General features: G+C 50.8%; 7 protein-coding genes across 7 annotated transcripts; 3 read left to right on the top strand and 4 right to left on the bottom strand.

Moving 5' to 3' along the window:
* Positions 1–29: 29 nt before the first annotated feature.
* On the top strand, positions 30–2,168 carry BU25DRAFT_335633 (glycyl-tRNA synthetase-like protein; the record flags this gene model as incomplete). The annotated part of the gene is made up of 4 exons (XM_033702591.1): positions 30–98; positions 161–305; positions 354–1,897; positions 1,950–2,168. 4 exons carry the CDS (start codon positions 30–32, stop codon positions 2,166–2,168), a joined length of 1,977 nt encoding a protein of 658 aa, XP_033564613.1.
* Positions 2,169–3,425: 1,257 nt separating this feature from the next.
* BU25DRAFT_257570 (uncharacterized protein) lies at positions 3,426–5,303 on the top strand. Its single transcript, XM_033701685.1, has 2 exons — positions 3,426–3,909; positions 4,049–5,303. Exons 1-2 carry the CDS (start codon positions 3,806–3,808, stop codon positions 5,223–5,225), a joined length of 1,281 nt encoding a protein of 426 aa, XP_033564612.1. The 5' UTR covers positions 3,426–3,805; the 3' UTR covers positions 5,226–5,303.
* A 26-nt stretch (positions 5,304–5,329) lies between these two features.
* Positions 5,330–6,490, bottom strand: BU25DRAFT_408358 (PAP2-domain-containing protein). The gene is made up of 3 exons (XM_033705797.1): positions 6,347–6,490; positions 6,241–6,297; positions 5,330–6,184 (listed from the first exon to the last, which is right to left on the bottom strand). The coding sequence occupies exons 1-3, from the start codon at positions 6,428–6,430 to the stop codon at positions 5,381–5,383; spliced, it is 945 nt and encodes a 314-aa protein (XP_033564611.1). The 5' UTR covers positions 6,431–6,490; the 3' UTR covers positions 5,330–5,380.
* Positions 6,491–7,824: 1,334 nt separating this feature from the next.
* Positions 7,825–10,160, bottom strand: BU25DRAFT_484495 (uncharacterized protein). Its single transcript, XM_033711200.1, has 5 exons — positions 10,048–10,160; positions 9,499–9,998; positions 8,907–9,443; positions 8,589–8,844; positions 7,825–8,064 (listed from the first exon to the last, which is right to left on the bottom strand). Exons 1-5 carry the CDS (start codon positions 10,141–10,143, stop codon positions 7,855–7,857), a joined length of 1,599 nt encoding a protein of 532 aa, XP_033564610.1. The 5' UTR covers positions 10,144–10,160; the 3' UTR covers positions 7,825–7,854.
* A 3,026-nt stretch (positions 10,161–13,186) lies between these two features.
* BU25DRAFT_456154 (uncharacterized protein) lies at positions 13,187–14,290 on the bottom strand (the record flags this gene model as incomplete). Its single annotated transcript, XM_033709995.1, has 1 exon — positions 13,187–14,290. One exon carries the CDS (start codon positions 14,288–14,290, stop codon positions 13,187–13,189), a length of 1,104 nt encoding a protein of 367 aa, XP_033564609.1.
* Positions 14,291–16,243: 1,953 nt separating this feature from the next.
* BU25DRAFT_484489 (uncharacterized protein) lies at positions 16,244–16,727 on the top strand (the record flags this gene model as incomplete). The annotated part of the gene is made up of 1 exon (XM_033711199.1): positions 16,244–16,727. The coding sequence occupies one exon, from the start codon at positions 16,244–16,246 to the stop codon at positions 16,646–16,648; it is 405 nt and encodes a 134-aa protein (XP_033564608.1). The 3' UTR covers positions 16,649–16,727.
* Positions 16,728–16,857: 130 nt separating this feature from the next.
* Positions 16,858–18,325, bottom strand: BU25DRAFT_484485 (uncharacterized protein; the record flags this gene model as incomplete). The annotated part of the gene is made up of 3 exons (XM_033711198.1): positions 18,025–18,325; positions 17,456–17,946; positions 16,858–17,398 (listed from the first exon to the last, which is right to left on the bottom strand). Exons 1-3 carry the CDS (start codon positions 18,187–18,189, stop codon positions 16,858–16,860), a joined length of 1,197 nt encoding a protein of 398 aa, XP_033564607.1. The 5' UTR covers positions 18,190–18,325.
* Positions 18,326–19,272: the final 947 nt, after the last annotated feature.

The raw sequence follows: 19,272 nt of genomic DNA, 5'->3' as shown, positions 1-19,272 counted from the left end.
TCGTCCCCAAGCGAAAGCAGCAGGTCAAGATGCCAAGCGATATGACCACATTCAAGGGCAAGCCCTTCGACAGGGCTTCGCTCGAGTCTGTCATGAAGGTATGCGCATGCATTCTGTCCCACAAGCCATGCGCCGCTTCGAGTCATATTGACGAGTGCAGCGACGACTCTTTTACACACCTGCTTTCGACATCTACGGCGGCGTCTCTGGCCTCTACGACTATGGCCCGCCCGGTACCGCGCTCACAAACAACATTGTCGACGTATGGCGAAAACACTTTGTGCTGAGGGAGAACATGCTCGAGAGTATTGCGCACGAGACCATGGTCCATGGACGACACTGACCGGTTGCAGTTGACACCACCATGCTTACACCCCACGAAGTCCTCAAGACGTCTGGTCACGTCGACAAGTTCGCCGACTGGATGTGCAAGGACCCCAAGACCGGCGAGATCTTCCGCGCAGACCACCTTGTCGAGGAAGTTTTGGAGGCCAGGTTGAAGGGCAACAAGGAGGCGCGTGGCGAGAAGGTTGAGGCAGAAGAGGAGGACCCCAAGAAGAAGAAGAAGAAGGTCAAGAACATTGCTGCTGTCAAGATGGACGACGCGCTCGTCACTGAGTACGAGGAGGTTCTGGCCAAGATTGATAACTACAACGGCGAGGAACTTGGTCTGCTCTTGAAGAAGTACGACATCAAGAACCCCGCCACCAACGGCGAGCTTCAGCCTCCTGTCGCCTTCAACCTCATGTTCCAGACATCGATCGGTCCCTCCTCAAACATGCCCGGCTACCTGCGCCCCGAGACCGCTCAAGGTCAGTTCCTGAACTTCGCAAAGCTCCTCGAGTTCAACCAGCAGCAAATGCCCTTCGCCTCCGCCTCCATTGGCAAGTCCTTCCGTAATGAAATCTCCCCACGGTCCGGTCTTCTGCGCGTACGGGAGTTCTTGATGGCTGAGATCGAGCACTTTGTCGATCCCGAGGGTGGCAAGAAGCACCCTCGCTTCGAGGAGGTTGCGGATGTCGAGCTTGAGCTCCTCGACCGCGAGGTTCAGCTTTCTGGCAAGACCAACGTTAAGACTACCAAGATTGGCGAGGCTGTCAAGACCGGTCTTGTAGACAACGAGACCCTTGGTTACTTCCTTGCCCGTATCCAGCAGTTCCTGCTCAAAATCGGTGCCGACCCCAAAAAGATCCGCTTCAGGCAACACATGGCCAACGAGATGGCCCACTACGCCGCAGACTGCTGGGATGCCGAACTGCTTACCTCGTACGGCTGGATCGAGTGTGTTGGTTGTGCCGACCGTAGTGCATACGATTTGACCGTTCACATGAAGAAAACCGGCGCGCCTCTGGTCGTTCGTGAGCCCAGAAAGGAGCCCCTCAAGGTTGAGGAGTGGGTATGCGACATTGAGAAGAAGAAATTCGGTCCTAAGTTCAAAAAGGACGGCAAGACTGTCGAGAACGCGATTGAGGCTCTTACACAAGACCTGCGTGAGAAGCTGTCTCTGGACCTCGAGAAGGAAGGCAAGATCGTCATTGATGTGCCCGGTGTCGGCGATGGCAAGGTCGAAGTTCCCAAGGAGTTGATCACTATTGAGAAGCGCACAAGAGTTGAGAACGTCAGGGAGTACACACCCAACGTTATCGAGCCATCATTCGGTATTGGCCGTATTGTCTACGCCCTTTGCGAACACATCTACTGGACTCGCGAGCAGGACGAAGCTCGCGGTGTCTTGTCCTTCCCTCCTACGGTCGCCCCTACCAAGGCACTCATCGTACCATTGAGCTCGCACAGCGACTTCAAGCCTTTTGTACGGACACTGAGCGACAAGCTGCAAGAAGCTGGCGTCTCTACTCGTGTCGATGACTCTGGCGCTTCCATTGGCAAGCGCTACTCGGTAAGCTATTGACGATCCTTTTTGCACTTTGTACAATTCTGACACCACGCAGCGTAACGATGAGCTTGGTACCCCTCTTGGTATCACCATTGACTTCCAGTCCGTTAAGGACAACACATTTACACTGCGTGACCGTGATTCGACAGAGCAGGTTCGCGCTGGTCTCGATGAGATCACCACCGCCATTACCAACCTTGTCAATGGCAAGGAGCAGTGGTCAGATGTTGCTACGCGTCTGCCCAAGTTCGAGGGTCAGGAGGTCGATGCCTAAGTTACACGAGCAAGGACATGAACGTAGAGATAGGAATATTCGGACCGAAGACAAGAGTCAAAAGTTGGGGAGATACCCCTCAATTGTTAGAGAAGATGCATTAGTGAGTGAGTACGAGCATTCTGCGGAGGCAAATGGGTTAGCCACTGTGCGCCCTTGTTACACAAACGCAAGCAAAACACTTGACCGACGCATGTACAGAGATGTTGACGTGCCTCCCATGCATTGCTGCCCTCCGAGCTCATCCATTCGAAATCTGACGTTGGCGCTTGCCTAGCGTTTCCTTTCCAGTTAAACAGGTTCAACAGACCCTTCATCGCCAATTCTCACTCTTTTGTACAACAAACGATCCACTGTGAACTGACCCCTTCACTTGAGTCATGATCGCACCCAGCTTGCTGGTCCGGCATCGTCGGAACAGCTTCCTCCTGTCCCAGCGGCCGTTTTGACAGCGGCAACGATGCCAGCGACAGAATGGTGGCGCACCTTGACCCAATCACTCCCGTGCAGCGCCTCCTGACCTTTGCGTTGGATCAGCACTGAGACGGTATGCGGTATAATCTCCGAAGCAGGTCACCGCGTTCGGATCCACACCGAACCGCTTCGAGACGAATGCGACAAATGAATGCGACAACGAGCCTACGATTCATTATCCGCTGAGCCCTTCAAATCCCACAGAGCATGGCTCTTTACTAAGCTCGATTGTGTACTTCCATCACTGGCTTCTTCTGGTCATCTTGAACCCCATTTGACTTCGGGCTACTGCTTCTCCTCCCGCAGTCCGTCATGTTCTGGAAGGGAACATGCAGCCAAATGCCTCACTTCTAGCAGCCAAGGCTCACCAAACATCTGGCTGGTCTTACAGCATCATATCTAAACGAAAAGCCATCGGAGACGGAATGGTGCACCATACTCAGACTACACCGAGTGTGGTCAAGGGTTCAGCATCGTACCCCTCCGCCTAAGAGAACCCGCGGGGCGGCCCAGCATGCATACACAGCGCCGAACAGCTGGCCAAATACGAGATGTACCTCCGTCTTCACATCCTCGCAATGTCCGCCGCAACGCCGAAGATCATCAAAGTGCATGCCAGCTTTGTACAACGACGCGTGAACCAAGCTAACTTGATGCAATGCCCAATTTAACCTGCTGCAGCTATCGGGTATTCAGTCTGTCTGCCCGCCTGCCTGTCTCGAGAGTCGGTCTCCGCCCGAGAGTCGTGCATGCCTAGCGCGCTGTACGCTGCTGGCATGGATGCTCCTCGCTGGCAGCTGCTGTCCATTCAGATTGAGGTACATAAGTATGTACTCAGGAGGTCAGCAGAGTCATTCGGTGCACAGCTGATCAATCACGCCTTCGGCAATTTTACGTACGGATCAGAGTTCGGAGCGGCTCGCCCTCCGACTAATCTTGAGTTTTGCTGTAGGGCTCCGCAAGTTCTACAAGATCATGCGCTAGGCGGTCAAGCCGCCATCGTCGAGAGCCTGCAACATTCAGGTCGACGCCCCTCTTCTCAGATTGCACAAACACAACTTCCAGAGAGAACACAAATCGGAGCCCAGGGATTGTGACGTCTTCAACGTTCGCCACCACTTAATCCACAGGTGGAGGACTGGATTGGCTTCCTTCCCGGGACCATGGAAGAGGGACAGCCACATCCCGACACTCTGGATGGACATGACACGGCCGCATCCAAACGCCCGCGAGCTGATTCAGGGAGCTCCACCTCCATCGAATCTGTGTAAGTTGTACACCACATTGACTCTATTTACTCTGTTCGTTCCGCGCGTCTCACTTACAGTGAATTTTCCCGCGGCTGAACCATCAAATTATCCTAATGCTCAGACGTAGCGAAGGACACCACTGACCACGCTACGCAGTCGATCTGTTCGCACTGTAACCTCGGAGGATCTCGAATACGTACACGAGAATGGCCGCACCTATGGCAACGACACATATTTCAACCCGTGTGTTTTCAATAGCAATCTCAAGGAGCAAGACCGTTTGTTCTTCCAGCACCAAATCTTCGTACATGCTCTACAAGGGCGCTTGACCACTACGAGGCTCTTGCCATCTACCAGAAGGATCCTCGATCTTGGTACGGGACCCGGTCATTGGGCGGTCGCAATGGCACAGACGCATCCACGAGCAGAAGTCGTCGGTATCGACATGACACAGTGGGATCTCGACACGACCGAAGCGACTATGGGCAGCGCAGATGTAACTTGGGAGCTGGACGACTTGGATGTGTGGGGCGTAGATGCACATATAGAGGATCTGAACTCCATCTCGAACTTCGACTTCTATCGCGACATGACGCATCGGATACCTATCCATTCTCCGCCCAAATCGCCAGAGAGAGCCGGGTTCAGCGAATCCATCACACATCCCGAGACGTCTGTTGAATCACTCGTCATCGACCCTCGTAACCTCAACCCCCCACCAGAGCCAGGGTGGCACTTCAGCGAACCCTACGAGTTCATTCATCTCCGCAATATGAAGGGCTCATTCTCACATTGGGAGGAAGTGTACGCGGAAATACACAAGAGCTTGTCGCCTGGTGGCTGGATCGAGGTAGCAGACTGGGATATGGGAGCAGTGCCAATTGATCACGCCACATCTGATCCAGCCACTTTCCCTGTACCGACTCTACGAAAACTCTATGCCTCTATGATGGAGGCGTCCTTTAAGTCCGGACGCCCACTTGGCTTATTCTACATGCATCCCACCTACCTTGAAGAAGCGGGCTTTACAGACATTCAGACTACGCACGTCAATGTTCCTATCGGGCAATGGGCAGGCGACGAAGAGCAAAAGCGTGTGGGAAAGCTAATGCTGGTAGTGGTCATGGAAGGTTTCGAGGCGAGCTTACTACGACTGCTAACCAAGTATGGTGATAGAGAGCGGATATGGAGCGCTGAAGAGGTCAGGGCGGATATCGCGCGTGCGCAACAAGAGGTTGCGAATTGGGTAGAGAGGTCAGAGCGAGGAGAGGCGGAAGGGTGGTGTGCTAGCTTCAAGTGGATCACAGGGAGAAAGAGCTGGCATGCAGATTGACCAACTGACTTGGTGTGAGCGATGTAGCATTTTCAGCGGGAGCGGGTGTCGGAGTAATACATAGACTGTAATGACGTGACGAACACAAGCATATGCATATTATTGTGATTAGTTCCGAGCCATTGGGTTGAACAGTATCGAACTGGTGTCATTCTTCATCTCCGCCCGTTCAAAGGCCTACTCCCCCTTTCCTCATCCTCCTCATCGAAGTCATCCAGCTCGAATTCCTGCGCACCCCTGATGCTCTCCTCGTCCTTGATCTTGCCAAAACCCTTCTCATCTGCCGGGTTCGGGTACGGCGTAGCACAGTCCCTGCTTCTCAACGCTGGATAATACCTCCTATAGGTGTAGTGTGCCACCGACATGCCCAGCAACGAGCCCACGCTCACATCATAAACATCGTGTCTGTAATCCTCACACCTGCTTATCGCAATCAGCGCCGCCCCCAACAGCGGCGCAAGCGCAAGCAACACCCTCGCCAGATCCGCCCGTGGCCTGTAAACGTGACACTGTCCCGCAATGAACAAACTCAAATAGCCCAGCCCGCTGAACGAGAAACTGCTATGCCCTGACGGAAAACTGCGCCACCCATCATGCAGCACGTGATGATTCGTCTCCGTGCACACCTCCCACGTAACCAGCACATCCCCCGGCGTCCCTGGCTCTGGCTTGCACCGCGCGATTAAATCCGGTCGCGGGCGCCCGACGGCGTTCTTGATCACGTCTGTTAGGAATAAAGTGAGGATCATGCTGACCAGCCAGCCCAGCAGCGTGACGTGCACTTTGTGTGTCTCCAGGCGTGTGATGAGCGCCCAGAGGATTAGGGTGGTGAGGGGGAGGGCGCCGGCGTATATGAAGAGCCAGGTTACGTTTACGCGTTCGTAGAGGGCGTGTGGGTAGGCGATACGTAGGTCGGACAGGTAGAACATGCGGTGGAAGGGCTCGGCGAGGAATTGGATCTGGAGCTGGGTTGTTAGTAAGCCGTACTCGGAGAAGGGTGGAGAGAGGGGCATACGAAGATGTACCCACTGATTAGGAGCGCGAGGCCGACATAGTCGGAGGCGTAGGAGCGCTGGATGTCTGTCAATGATTGTAAGGGTGCGCGATGAGTGGACACGGACCTGCCAAAAGCGGGCAGCTGCCCCTATGAAGCCGGGCTGGTTAAGCAGGTCATTGGTGTTGCGCCTGGGCGATCGAGCAGGCATTCTCAGTGGTGTAAGGGAGCAACTGGCATTGCGAGGGTTGGCGCGGGAGGAAAGGTGAGGTGTCCAGACATGTCGGAGGTCCGCAGTGACGCGTGTTTGGCCCTAGCGAGATGGGATGGCAAGGGTTGTGAGCATCTTCGCCCTTTCATCTCCATCTTCTACTGTTCACGAAAATTGAGCGAGAGTTTTGTTCGCGTATTGGGATCAGATCTAGTTGTTGGCAAACAAGTCCCTCGAGGGCATCATCCCCAGTATTTTCATTATCAATTCATTCAAATTCTAGCACGACGATGCTTTTAATATAGACGCCGCTCAACCCCCTCAATCCACTAGGTCTTGCTATGGACCCTGATCTGAAGAAGGTGAGAACTGATATACAAGCGATCTCTAGCAACGAAACTAGTAACAAAGAGGCTGAAGCCCATGGATATTTACTATGGATTCCCTGCGATAAGCACCATCCTCACTCCCCACTCGACATAGACACCGCAACTTTTCCTTTGCAGTGTTCAACCACCTACGAGGTCATTACACGCATCCTTTAACACAGCACCACGATCTCGAAGCCCAGTTTGTTCGGTTCGATTTTCGTGTTTTCGCCCATGAGGAAGCAGTTGAACGGTGCATTCTTGGCCGCCATAGCTTGCGTCTGATTCCACCACCTGGGCACAACGCTAGCCTCAAGACACGGCCTATTGGCTGGCGCATTGCCGTTGTAGCTGTTGCATGCTTCTATGCAGTCTGACGGTGTAGCAACAGAGATCGCAGCGAGATGAGGGTTTGTTCGCCAGCGGTCCGCTGCTCCGATTGGCCAGCTCATTTGGGTTAGCTCTCCCGCCTTCACTGTACATATTCTCAACCCCTCAATAGCTCTCAATCGATAGAATAGGGTTGGTCCAGCGTGTGGCGCATACGGCCGTGTCCTGGATCCGACAGTATCAAGTGAAGCAGTGCTTCAAGTGCGAAAGATACGGCCACATAGGAACCTAGTGCAAGGCAGCAACAGCATGTGGCTACTGTGGGCAGGAACACGATACCCAGGACTGCCCATCGAGAGCTGGACAGAGCGTACTAAGAAAACGCGTGACGTTCTGGGACGAACACGAAGCGTGGATTGCTAATGTCTGACCAGGAAGGACGAGATAGCCAAAGCGAAGTCCGCATATGAGATGCGGCCCCGCTACTAATATGTTGCAAAGACAGCGGGATAGACTGTCTAGCAAGAGACATCGGCCATTACTTCATTTTCATCTATATGGCTATCTATTTACACCCTTGTGGGAACTATTGATCATCACCGCCTCAAGGGAGTTGGTCGATGTCTCCAAACTCTGAACAAAACAGGTATATTGCCAGAAAGAGGAACCGCAGCTTGCTTACAGTTGCAGTTGAAGATTATCGCAAATTGGTTATGATAGACATAGTCAAACTGCCTGCTGTGGTTTGCCAGTTATTGAACCGCCCGTCGAATGCTTGGCCCACACACCTCCAGCATATCCACTTATTTCGAGGCGGAAGTAAGACAATGCTCCGCTCGTCGCGCCGCTGACTACTAGACTCCGACCTTCCCATATGCCATGAATACTGGTGTAGAGCGGGTAGTTCTTCCTGAGCCCTTCGGGATCAGGAGCAGACTACAAGGATATGGATCGATAAACAGGGACTCCGTGGCTAGCCAGCCACAGAACTTCCTGACACTGTCGGCCGGCCCGCTCTGCTGGCAGCTCAGATCGAAAGCAAGTTATATCATAGCTTTCACGATGAACCGATACAGGATGATACGACTCAGTCGACGGATCAGTCTGTTACACAGCCCACTATTACACTCTCCCACGGGTTGCAGCTGTGACAGTTTGCGACATGGTTGGGTAGTCACGCTACAGATAGCTCGATATGTTTGCCTTCTCTTATACTACATTGCTACAACTTTCCCTCTATCGCATCTGCATATAAGAAGAAAACCCCAATACTATAGAATCCACCTCTTACTACCTAGATTAAAGTCTATGTGCCAAGTCGCTCAAACCCCTAAATCTATCAGTTTAGATGCAGTCCACGAAGGCTTTGTGACAGGAAATGACAAGCCGCAGTCACTGTCTGTACACCACGTTACAGGTTTTTCAAGATCTCCTCCTGCGACTGTACGCCCAAGTCGTACCTTCTCATCTCGGTAGAAGGCACTGCTTGCGTCATCTGTGCCAGCAACGTACGATGCAACCATGTAGACCGGAAGACCTTCTGGGACCGAAAGACTCTCCAGAATAGGAGAGAATGGATCAGGTAGCATGCTCCGAATAGAGTAGTACTGCATTGCCCATAGATCCTCCTTCAGAGATTGAGCGTGGTGCCGAGGGTAAAGACTTTTGTCAAAGTACCCGGTAGCATTAGCTGGAATGAAGACTGGTAGTAAGCCCCTAGAATTGATTTAGCCATTTAGGTGAGAAATCAGAGTAGTGTTAGGAGCTTCTCGACTCACCATGGTAAACCCACACCAAGAATTGTTTGTGTCAAACTGGCCCTTCCTTCTAGATCTAACTTCGCCAGTGTTACTGTTTCTTCCATGGTCAGATTTTGCGTCCTCTTCTGATCCAGCCACTCGATCCCATTCGGAGATACGTCAAGCAATACCACTCCTCTTGTGGTACTAGGGTTCTGCTTGGCATGCCGCAAAACATTCTCTCCTCCTCCGCCCCAACCGACCAGTATTTTGGTTTCATTCTCGCGCTGAATGGCATGGACAAGTGGATTGAATACGGTCGTGAGGTCTGTAGGTTCAGAAGATGGAAGGCGTGAGGAGAAACCGAAATTTGGCGAATCATACGAGCAGCTATTGCGACCGTGTAAATCCGCTAAGATTGTCTGTACGCCAATGAAGTCGGTGATGCCATGGGCTCCATCTGATTCGAACCAGATCGTTGATAGTGATGACGAATTTGTGGGAGGCACAGTGGTACAATAGTAGTTGATTGACAGAGACGCACCAGAAGCAAGATCCACTCTAGATATAGTGCCTCTATATGATCGTCAGCTGGGAGGTTGTTTGTGTTCACGAGTGTTCAATAACTTACGGGTTCTTGAAGCGGTATTGCATTGCTAGTTGTACAGCTCCGACGATGAATAGTATAGACAACGCGAAGCGCATGAATTTAAACAGGCGATTGGAATTGCGACTGACAGCAAGAAACCATCTCCTAGACTGTGAGAATCGCTTCGAATCTGGAAGTGGCATGGCTTGCGTGCCCGTTCCCTTGAGCGAAATTCGATCAATGATAACCTTCATCAATGCCACAGCACTATTGAGAAATATCAGTACCTGGATAGCTGTGGCATCAGGTTTGGGAGTCAGGCCGTAGCCTATGGCGCAAGCAAATGCAGATACACTAAGAACGATCCAATATGTGTTGGTAAAGATCTGAAGTAGGCGTGTACGAGAAAGATAGAGATCCCGGTTATAGGGCTGGCTAACAAGCCTCAGTACTTGCAGTGCGTCGAAAGCCAGTGCGCACGCAAATTGTAGGCCGCTGAAATGGCTGTAATAGTACTTTGGACCCGGACGGTAGGAGTAAGACTATAATAATCGTGTCAGAGTTGCCTTTCTTGAAACTAGAAATACGTACAGCTTGCCAGCAAATGATAGCTATGGCAACTAGAAAGAGAATTCCTGAAGCGAAGAGGCTTCCCGCTTTGCATTTTTTAGTATAAACCAGCTTCATCGCAGTGAAGTTGTTTGGGGTTGGAGTGGATGAGATTGATTCTGCATAAAATCTGGACAGCCTGCGGCCTTTTTGAATAATCATAACAAGGACAGATCATGTCTGTTCTTCCCATCTTAGCACAAACTTCCGAACTCCGCTCGTACATATTATACACTGTTCGTCAGCTCATTGATGGGAAGCCTTCTTCTCAGCCAATCATATCGCACGGCGTATATTCGGCAATGGCAAAATAAACACGTGTATCTAGGGCTAAGCTCAAAACGGAGCGGTTTACGCTGCACTTACTTAGCGTTCTTTCGCAGGTCTGAAAGCCCCGATGTGTAAACATGAGTACATCTCGACCTCCCCCTCCTTCTCCGCCTTTGCCTCGCTTTCGCTTCACACTCTCCCCGTTACGGATACCTTTACGCTCAACATTTTCGGTCAGACTTAATGAAGAGAATTCGAAACTGCACGACACGCACGCGTAGTGGCTGCCTAACGTGCAAGCATCGGCGCAAGAAGTGTGATGAACAAAGACCCGTTTGCGGCAATTGTGCTTCATCTAAGAGAACTTGCCAAGGCTACGTTGACCCCTTCCGAATTGTACATGAAGTCGCGAGAGCGGGTATTGACCGTACTTGGCAATCTCTTCCGTCATTACCAGGCTTGCAGTTGGCGAGCGAGTCAAACGGGCATCGAATTGCCAGCTTTCACCATCTATCGGGTGCTCTTTTCAGTCACCTAGACCAAAACCTGGTCCACGAAGTAACACGAAGGAACCTATCACAACGAACCATTCAGCATGCTCTACTCGCACTTTCAGTACAGCTGGAGGCCTTCGCTCGTAATCATCGTATGCGAGATGTCGACCACACGAATATCTTATATTCGCTCAACCACTACGGCAAATCATTGAGAGGCATTCAGGATTCCCTGAACAATGATATGGATATTGAACAGCAAATCGAAACGCTCTTTTCCTTGTCGCTCATCATCAGCTACGAATTGCTCCGAGGAAATGGCCCGGCCGCATTGACACATCTTAAAGGGGCTTTGTGTCTTCTTTCAGCACCTGCGATGGCTTCAGGCCCGAACGATAAGGACTTGACAGTATTAGAGTCGATAAGGGTACTCTATCTGAGATTGGAGGTTGGCGCACTCTCTTTCGTTGGGTCTTTAAGCCCTACGATATCGACTTCAAGCTTCGGGGACATTTCTGTTCGGGCCGAATGCGACGTCACAAAAGGCAGATTGCCAGAGAGGCGAGCATTCCAAGCCGTTCGTACCAAGTTCTTATGTTTAAAGTTTCGCGGCCTACAGGCTATGAGGTACGATGAAGCCGAAGGCCGCTCCCGCTACATGAGCGGACGGGACTTCCAGGCGAAGCATCAACATACAAGAGATGCTGTCTTGGCGGATCTGCAGTGTTGGTTTCAGCTCTTCCAACCAGCATTGGATACTGCCATGCACCCAAGATACATGAATGACTCGATGGATCCTCAAATATCGAAAGAGTGTCTGATCCTACACATTCACTACTTGATTCTAGTTATAAGGCTATCTAGCTTTTGCCCGGAACCACGAGAAACAGCATTCGACACTTTCGACACCTCCTTCCATGTTCTCTTAAGTCATGCCAAAACGCTTGTAAGAGAGGATCAACATCATCTTTTCACCTTAGATATGGGTCTTATTGAGCCTCTCTATCTCACTGTGTTGAAGTGCAGAGAGCCCAATAAGCGGCTGTTAGCCCTCAAGCTGCTCAACTCATGTCGCCAAGAGGCAGCGTGGGATGGCCCACTTATGACTAGCATTGCACAGCGTGTCATAAGAATCGAAGCTACTCTGACTAGAGCTGCCAGACCTGATGAATTCTCGCCAGGGCCAGGCAATAATTCTCTCTTCGACATTGCTAAAACTATATGGGATTTTAGAGATGATCCGGAAGCAGAGCGGTGTAGGGTGTCTGCTGTAGCTCTTCCATCAATTGATTGGGGACACAGGAATGCTTTAGCTGAAATCCATCATCAACGTGGAAAAGTCTGGGCTATCTGCAAAGCATCAACGGGATACGAGTAACTATATACTTGCAGACTTTAGCTTAGACAATGCATTCTCAATAATGTTATAGTACACCTGGCTAGCCGCTTTCCATCATGCGTGTGGACCGATAAATGAGCGCACCCTTTTTCATGCTGGAAATCTACCTTGTCTTGATACTCTTAGACTTCATTACAGATTGTTAGTTCTCTAAGCATTTCATTAACTACCAATCAGACATTGAGCTGAACACCCTTACCAATAACACGTTAGCAGAGTTCTATGTAAGGTGTCCCCTCAGAATAGTACGTGACTGTCTGCTTTGCTTACTAGTCTCATTTTCCACGCCTCACAGAACTACAGCGAGAATTTTTCGAACCTAAACAAGCCTAATTCCTGTCTGTCCTATGACTCGGATCTCTAGAAGATTGTAGAAACTTCTGCGACTGTAAGGAGGAGGTTGAAAATATGCCCGGGCAAGGGGGGTACCTGGTTCTGAGTCTTGCATGCTAAACAGTCTCCTACGAGATTGGTGACTTTTCTGCTCAGCCCGTTGATCGGCGCCAAATGTATGGCCTCTATTGGTGTGTACAGATGCACAAAAGATGAGCCCAAACTTTGGCGCATAAATGCGGCACTTGCAAGGAGTTCAAGGTCGATCCAAGTATATTGGCCGTGCTCATAAGGAAGCAAAATTCAATCAAGTGTTTCCTACAGAGAACGGTCTCTCATGATTATAAAACTATGGCTGCAGGAGCCTATCCCCATTACCAATACTCATCTCTCCACAATTCTAAAACCATTCGTGTGGTGAGAATATTAGATCAAGATCCAGGCGACATGCCTTGCTGCTCTCTAACAGAAGCCAAACTAGGTTCTCAGCCAAGCTACATAGCACTGTCCTAGACGTAAATGTGTGCACGCTATGATCCGGTGACATCATCCCTCAACTTGTCGAATACAATCCTTTTAGCTTAGTCGAGTCGACCAACAGCTGTAGTCTAGAAGCTCTCCAAGATCATAGGCTCTTCACCGTGCTCCTCGTCTTTCTAGAGCTAGTAGAAGCATTTCGCAGAGGAAAGTCGTAAGACATGCTGACGAAGGTGCCGACCACTGACGTAACCATGAGCAAAAATGCGACAGGGTGCTGGAAAGCGATGAATGTTACTGTCCAGGCAAGTGTGGCATACACTGGCCAGAAAAACTTCCACAGTATGTCCTGCACAGCGTTTAACTTGTATTTGAAGTGGTCGAGCTCTGAAGGCGATATGATGCGGTCCCACCACATTCGGAACTCGTCGACATCGAGGTCTGCAGAAGCTAAATCGTGGACTTTAAGCCATATTGACCAGAATGGTCTCAGTTCTTTCGACCTTGGATCGTAGGGGCTCTCGCGGCACATGAAGTCGACCCACTTTTTCACAGCTGCTATGGCAAGCTCATTAGGGGCTTCGAACCATTCGTGATGTGTTTGGTTACATGGTTTGCAGAAGTAAGGTTGACAGAGATCTGAAAGATACCCCTGAGTGAGAGCTTCTGTTCGGATATAGAGGCCCACTAGTCTGGAGTAGACAAGCTGAGGTTTGAATCCACATGAGTTCTCGATAGTTGCAACGCGGAGTTCGCTCTCTTTGGCTCTCCCGATCTTGCAAAGATGAGGTCTGTTCAGATCTTTGACAACATAGATGTAACCCTCCTCCTCTTTGGGTGTCAGCCTGCTCGCAAACTTCTTCCGAAGTGTTTTGTGCATAATCAGAGTGTCCGCCGGGCTTTTATTGCGGATACGACCTGGAGTCTCCAATTTTGGTTTATCCTGGCCAGGTGATGCTTCATAGTGCAGATTATCTGGCCCCAAATCGGCTGCTTCCTCAGCTCTAGGGGTTTTGATGTGTGGCTCTCCTGTCGCTTCGAATGTTTCCGCACTCAAATCGCTTTTCGGCTTGGAGAGTGGGCTCTCTTCGCTCGATTTGTGGGTGTCGTTACTCAAAGAGAATCTCACCGGCTCTGCTTGATTCTTCGGGGACATCGTAGTGAACACATCTTCAGTTTGCTGTTCCTGTGTTTCGGATGAATTTTTCTCATCGTAGTCCGATGCCGATGGTTGCACTGAAGCGGGCCGCATTTTGCAATTTGGGTCCTGGCAGATGCGTAGATGGTTCAAACGAGAACGTTCATATTTATAGTTTTCTTTTCTGGTACAAGAAGTTGGCGTCCTTAAGTACGGACTGGCTGTTGTATCGTCGTTGCTTGCAACTGCATCAGCTCCGGGGCTACGTCCAGAAGCAGACTTGGCTCTCTTACGAGAAACGGGCCGATCTGGTGTCTTCAATGAGCTATTCGCATGCTGCTCTTCCGGAAGAAGATTTGGTGTGCTTTGTGACTTTGTGTCCGATAACGCTTGGTAACTTAAAGGCGAGCCTTTGCGTTTGGACGGGGTTGTATCCGGAGCTTGTTGGCGTGAAGTCGACTGGATCGTTGACATATCGATGGAGTGAGCTTGGAGCGAGGGGCTAGAATTCATGTCGGCAACAAGTATAGATGTACGGTAGGATAATTCCCTGGTCGATATCGAGCTTCTTCAAAGGTCTGACAGACGTAGAGTGATTGCCGTTCTTTTAAATATCGCTGGAGGGACTAGGGAGCAGGTTGGTCTCGGCGTCACCATACTACGACGGGTTCTCGTATGTTGCAGCAAGATGCAACGCATGTTTGCCAATCATCAGCACTAGCTAGAATGGGAAGGTTTGCAGGCATGGTAAGAGGAGGTGAATAAGCCACGTACATGGCTGAAACTAATTTCATCCATCGACGAAGCGCAGACCAATCTAGGGTTCATTCTGCATCATTGAATTCTGTAACATTTTCCATAACCCTCAGGAACACTCGGCGGTAATAACCAATTGGTCCTAAAAAGGGTTGGGAGCAAAGCCTACAGTTCGTCATGAAACCGCCACCACTGGGAACGAAGTATCGTTACGAGTGGTGTTCATCAGCTGTGTTTCAGATCGTTGCTTGCTTGGTGCGCGGAGAACGACTCAATCCCTCGGGACAGGGGCATTTGGAGTTCCTAAGTTACTGGAACGACCAGGATTGAACGTGCTGTGCCGCAAGACCGCATGTAGCAATCACTCGGCCCCAATGACATAGCATACGCTCGACCCTGCTCGAAAGATATGACAAGGTGATCTTAGGATACTAGAGATGGATACTGATGACCACCAGTCAGACTTTAACTGTTGATTACACTAAAAAGCGTTTTGTTAGTGACGACGTTCGCCTAATGAAGTCAACGAGCGAGCTCTAAGGCTGAGCGTAGCGCGTTGCTCCTTCTCGGACATTCAATGCAGGCGGTAATAGCGATTCCGGGGCGACCGAATGTTGCAGTCACATGGAAACGGGCTACGGTCTTGATTCAGGCCGGCGCCTACCCTGGAGAGGAGAGGAAGGCGAAGGATGCACTCCTGTTGATCAATGAGCGCAGGTTGATCTGAGCACTATTTAGAGACTACAAACTACACTGATGAATTTCAACACGACTCGGGGGCGAGAGCACTAAGAGGAAGTTGGTGGCGGTGAAGGAATACTGTGTGCGTGGATAGGACCGAGTCACATGAAACCCAACATCTTCCCCCTATGTCCTGCAGCTCGGCAAGATCCTAATAGTCCTACTGTAATATGAAACAACTCAAGTGTGCATCAGTCGAATTGATGCGTCGAATTAATAAGACTCATGAGGGGTGGTGCAGAAGGTCGCTTCTCTGTCAGCCAACGTAACGTTGAACAAAAGCTGCCACGCGCAGCTATCTCATGGCAGCTACTCTATCTCAGCAAGCACCTTGCAGGACTTCAGTGATATGAGCATGCGCACCAAATTCCGATAACGAATCTGTCTTTCTCTCTTCACCATCAGCAACCCGTTGCCAGGTAAAATGGCGGCTACTGACCTGCCGCGATGTGGCTGCGAGGAGGTAATGAACTTCGATACGTAGCGTCGGCGGTTGAAGCATCGACTGGATGAGATTTGACAGCGACTGATTTGACGGCTCAGGGTGTGTGACATTCTCGAGAGCAGGGAATGGGGTATCAGATACCGCCCGTACTATGCAGGCTATTCTTCGACCTTCCTGATGCCAAGAAACCATTCTTGATGCTAGCCGGTGTGGAACACACTCCGGCTGTCGACCCTTCATGGTCTCCCTTCTCCACCAACGAGTCGGGATGGTACCAGTGGCTCAACGTCACAGGGAGCAGCCATCAGAACTTTGCTGATTTGGACGACTGGGTGGATCTGCACGGTCTGAAGAACAAGACGATTACACTGTTGTTAGGCACGGTTTGGGCACCGAGAATGAATTACATCGTTAAGATGTTTGTGGAGACGTTCTTTGGATTTGTGCTGGGCGAAGAGCAGTGGCTGAAGATTCCGAATGAGGCGTCCCCGGAGGTCGTGTACATCAATGGAAGTGCTTACACGCTGTAGACGACTGCCATAAATGTAATGTGGCTTATAGCACGCTGGACCCAACCATGCCAAAGGAAAAATGATGCACCTGTCCGTGCCACTTCGGAGTCCTTGCCCTCTCGTTTAGTCCACAATCATGCTTTAGTTAGCATTGGAGCTGCGGTACGCAAATTCTTGGTGTTACTGTCTCGCAGCCCTCCTGACGCTTGCGCGTCTGCCACTTTGGACTATTGATTGTGCTGTCCGGACACTAAAGGATCTTCATCGTAGTGAACCGAGTATCGTATATCATGCCTGATACTGTTGTCTTCTAAACGCACATTCTGGTCTGGTCTCTCTTTAACGCCCGAGCGCTTCGGCAGCGAGGACACCGTGACTTTGTTTTGGAGGGTTTCGGGTCTCAATTTTAACAGCTGGAAGTCACCACCTTCTCTTGGAATAGTTCGAAACTCTTGCCGGCTCATGCGATTTGGTATCGGCTCGACAATGGTGGATGGCTTGGAAGCAGTGGAGCCCTTGAGCGACGCGCTGCGATCGGACATCTTGTAGCCTTGCGAGTGCCCGTGTACCCGGATCAGCTCCCCATGTCCGAAGCCTGTGTTGAGACTTTCAGTGAAACGCCTGAGCGCTGCAATGGTGGCTGCCGCGATCGAGTATGACATCTCAATCGCTTGCCAAACGACCACCATGGCTGCTGTAAGCGAGATATCAGCAGTAGAGCCGAGATTTTTTGTCGCATTGTCGCGAAGAATTGTGAACACGAGAGTTCTAGACAGCTAGTGTTAGTACACATCTGACAGGATTAGATGGGTGTGCAGGGCTTACGGAACGCGAAGCCAGAACGCTGCAATAACGATGAACTTGTTTTTGGTAGACATCTGTAGTTTCCAGACCAGCTGGAATGGCAGGACGAGTATCGCAAGCTCGGTCGCAACATCCAAGCCTGTGATAACGTGCCATCTGAGCTCTTGACGTGGACAAGCTTTGTCATTCGACCGGACGTCCCAGGCAAGACCTTCAAAGGCGGTACATCCAGCGGTCATCAGAATGATGGAAATTATGCATTGCGTTAAGACCAGAGCCCCAACAGAATATTGGAGTCTTTGATGAGAGGCTGTTACCGTCGTGTGTAGCAACATCGAAACGATGGCCAACTTCGATAAACACAGTGCTGTGATCCACGCCAGGTTGCTGACTAGAGTCAGAGCGTTTAGTTTCTCGAACGTATCCTGCTGCGAACTCAGAGTATCTGTGGGGCGACCCAATCCTGCGGCACGGCAAGCATAGTTGCAACCAAAGAAGACGAAGGCCAGAACCTAGTCATTCTTACGTGTTAGAAGGAGTCCTTGCTGATAGCTGTCGCAATCAAGGGTTCCGTGGATGGGAAAACATACGGTGGACAAGGAGACAATGAAGTCATCAGTACCAAAGGCTCTCCATCGGATGTACAGTCGAAGAGCAAGCACACATAATGTGTAGCATAGACAGACCGATAGCGAGAACTCTAGGCCTTTGCTGTAGCCATCGTGATAAGCTACATGATCCTTTGGTTCAGACATGATTTTCGAAGAATTTGGTCAAAATACTGGAGCGACAGAAGGCGCTCTGTCACCAGACTCTTGGAACCGCGAAACTCCGATAAAGCCAAGATCCGTTGGGGCATACAACAGAAGCCATTTGCTCCGTTGCGCAGACGATGAACCCGGGAGGTTCGGGCGTGAAGCTCGTGTGGATGCTTCTGGATCAATGACAGCCAAGCATGCTGTGTAAGGGGATCATCATGTTTCCTCTGCACGACAGGTCTGATAGCCTTCTTGCCCCTCTTACGCCACGGCTTCGTTAATGAACAATCAGCTGATGAAAGGACCTTAACCGTATACTCGACCAGTCGATAGTGAGTGTTGGTACTTGGTGATAGGAGATGTTTGCATGGTTGGACAGCCAAACACGAACTCTACCATTTTGTGCTCGGGCCTTTTGCGCTTCACCCTGCTCTGCTATCAGATTGCGATAGTGTTCAGCCTATCAAAACTGGGTTGGCTCGGCGAGCCGCTTCCACGCGTTTTTTGTTCCAGAAAAAGGAACATGCATCGTGGCTGACGGACGCGCAGGATGGCCGCACAAGCAGAGTCGGGTCGGAAGCTCACTTGTCGAAGTCCTTTGAACGGCGGGACAGCCTTTGCTTCAATGTTAGAATTACCAATAGTAAGGGAAAGAGGATCTCATCGGTATTTGCCTCGATGGTTGTAGGACGGCAGGTGAATAGAGTGGTGATGGAAGCGAGATGTGGAAAGCGGGACGTTCACAGAGTGTGGCTCCTAGCGTCGCTGCGGTCCGCCCCATCTCCTTGGATGAAGGCTTGAAGCCACACCATGCACACGACGCACATTGAGGATGATCACGACATGAAACTCACAAGGTTCTCCGAACTCAACGTCTGAGCTGTTCATCAACCAGAGCGTCCAATCTCAACAGAGTGATCGCACCGACCCATGAACGAGCATGATCTTACTGGCCATCTCGACCTTGAAGGAATCACCATTACAGTACGGTTCGTAGAGGGGCAAGAACGTGCATCGAAATTGCATGCAAGACTTGGTGCACCCAGTCGGAAGCCGCAGAGCTCAAACCAACCTTCTTGC

Source organism: Macroventuria anomochaeta (assembly GCF_010093625.1).
Source record: "Macroventuria anomochaeta strain CBS 525.71 unplaced genomic scaffold BU25scaffold_7, whole genome shotgun sequence".
Lineage (NCBI taxonomy): Eukaryota > Fungi > Ascomycota > Dothideomycetes > Pleosporales > Didymellaceae > Macroventuria > Macroventuria anomochaeta.
The sequence above is the reverse complement of the archived record's forward strand: the minus strand, read 5'-3'. Positions and strand labels throughout refer to the sequence as shown.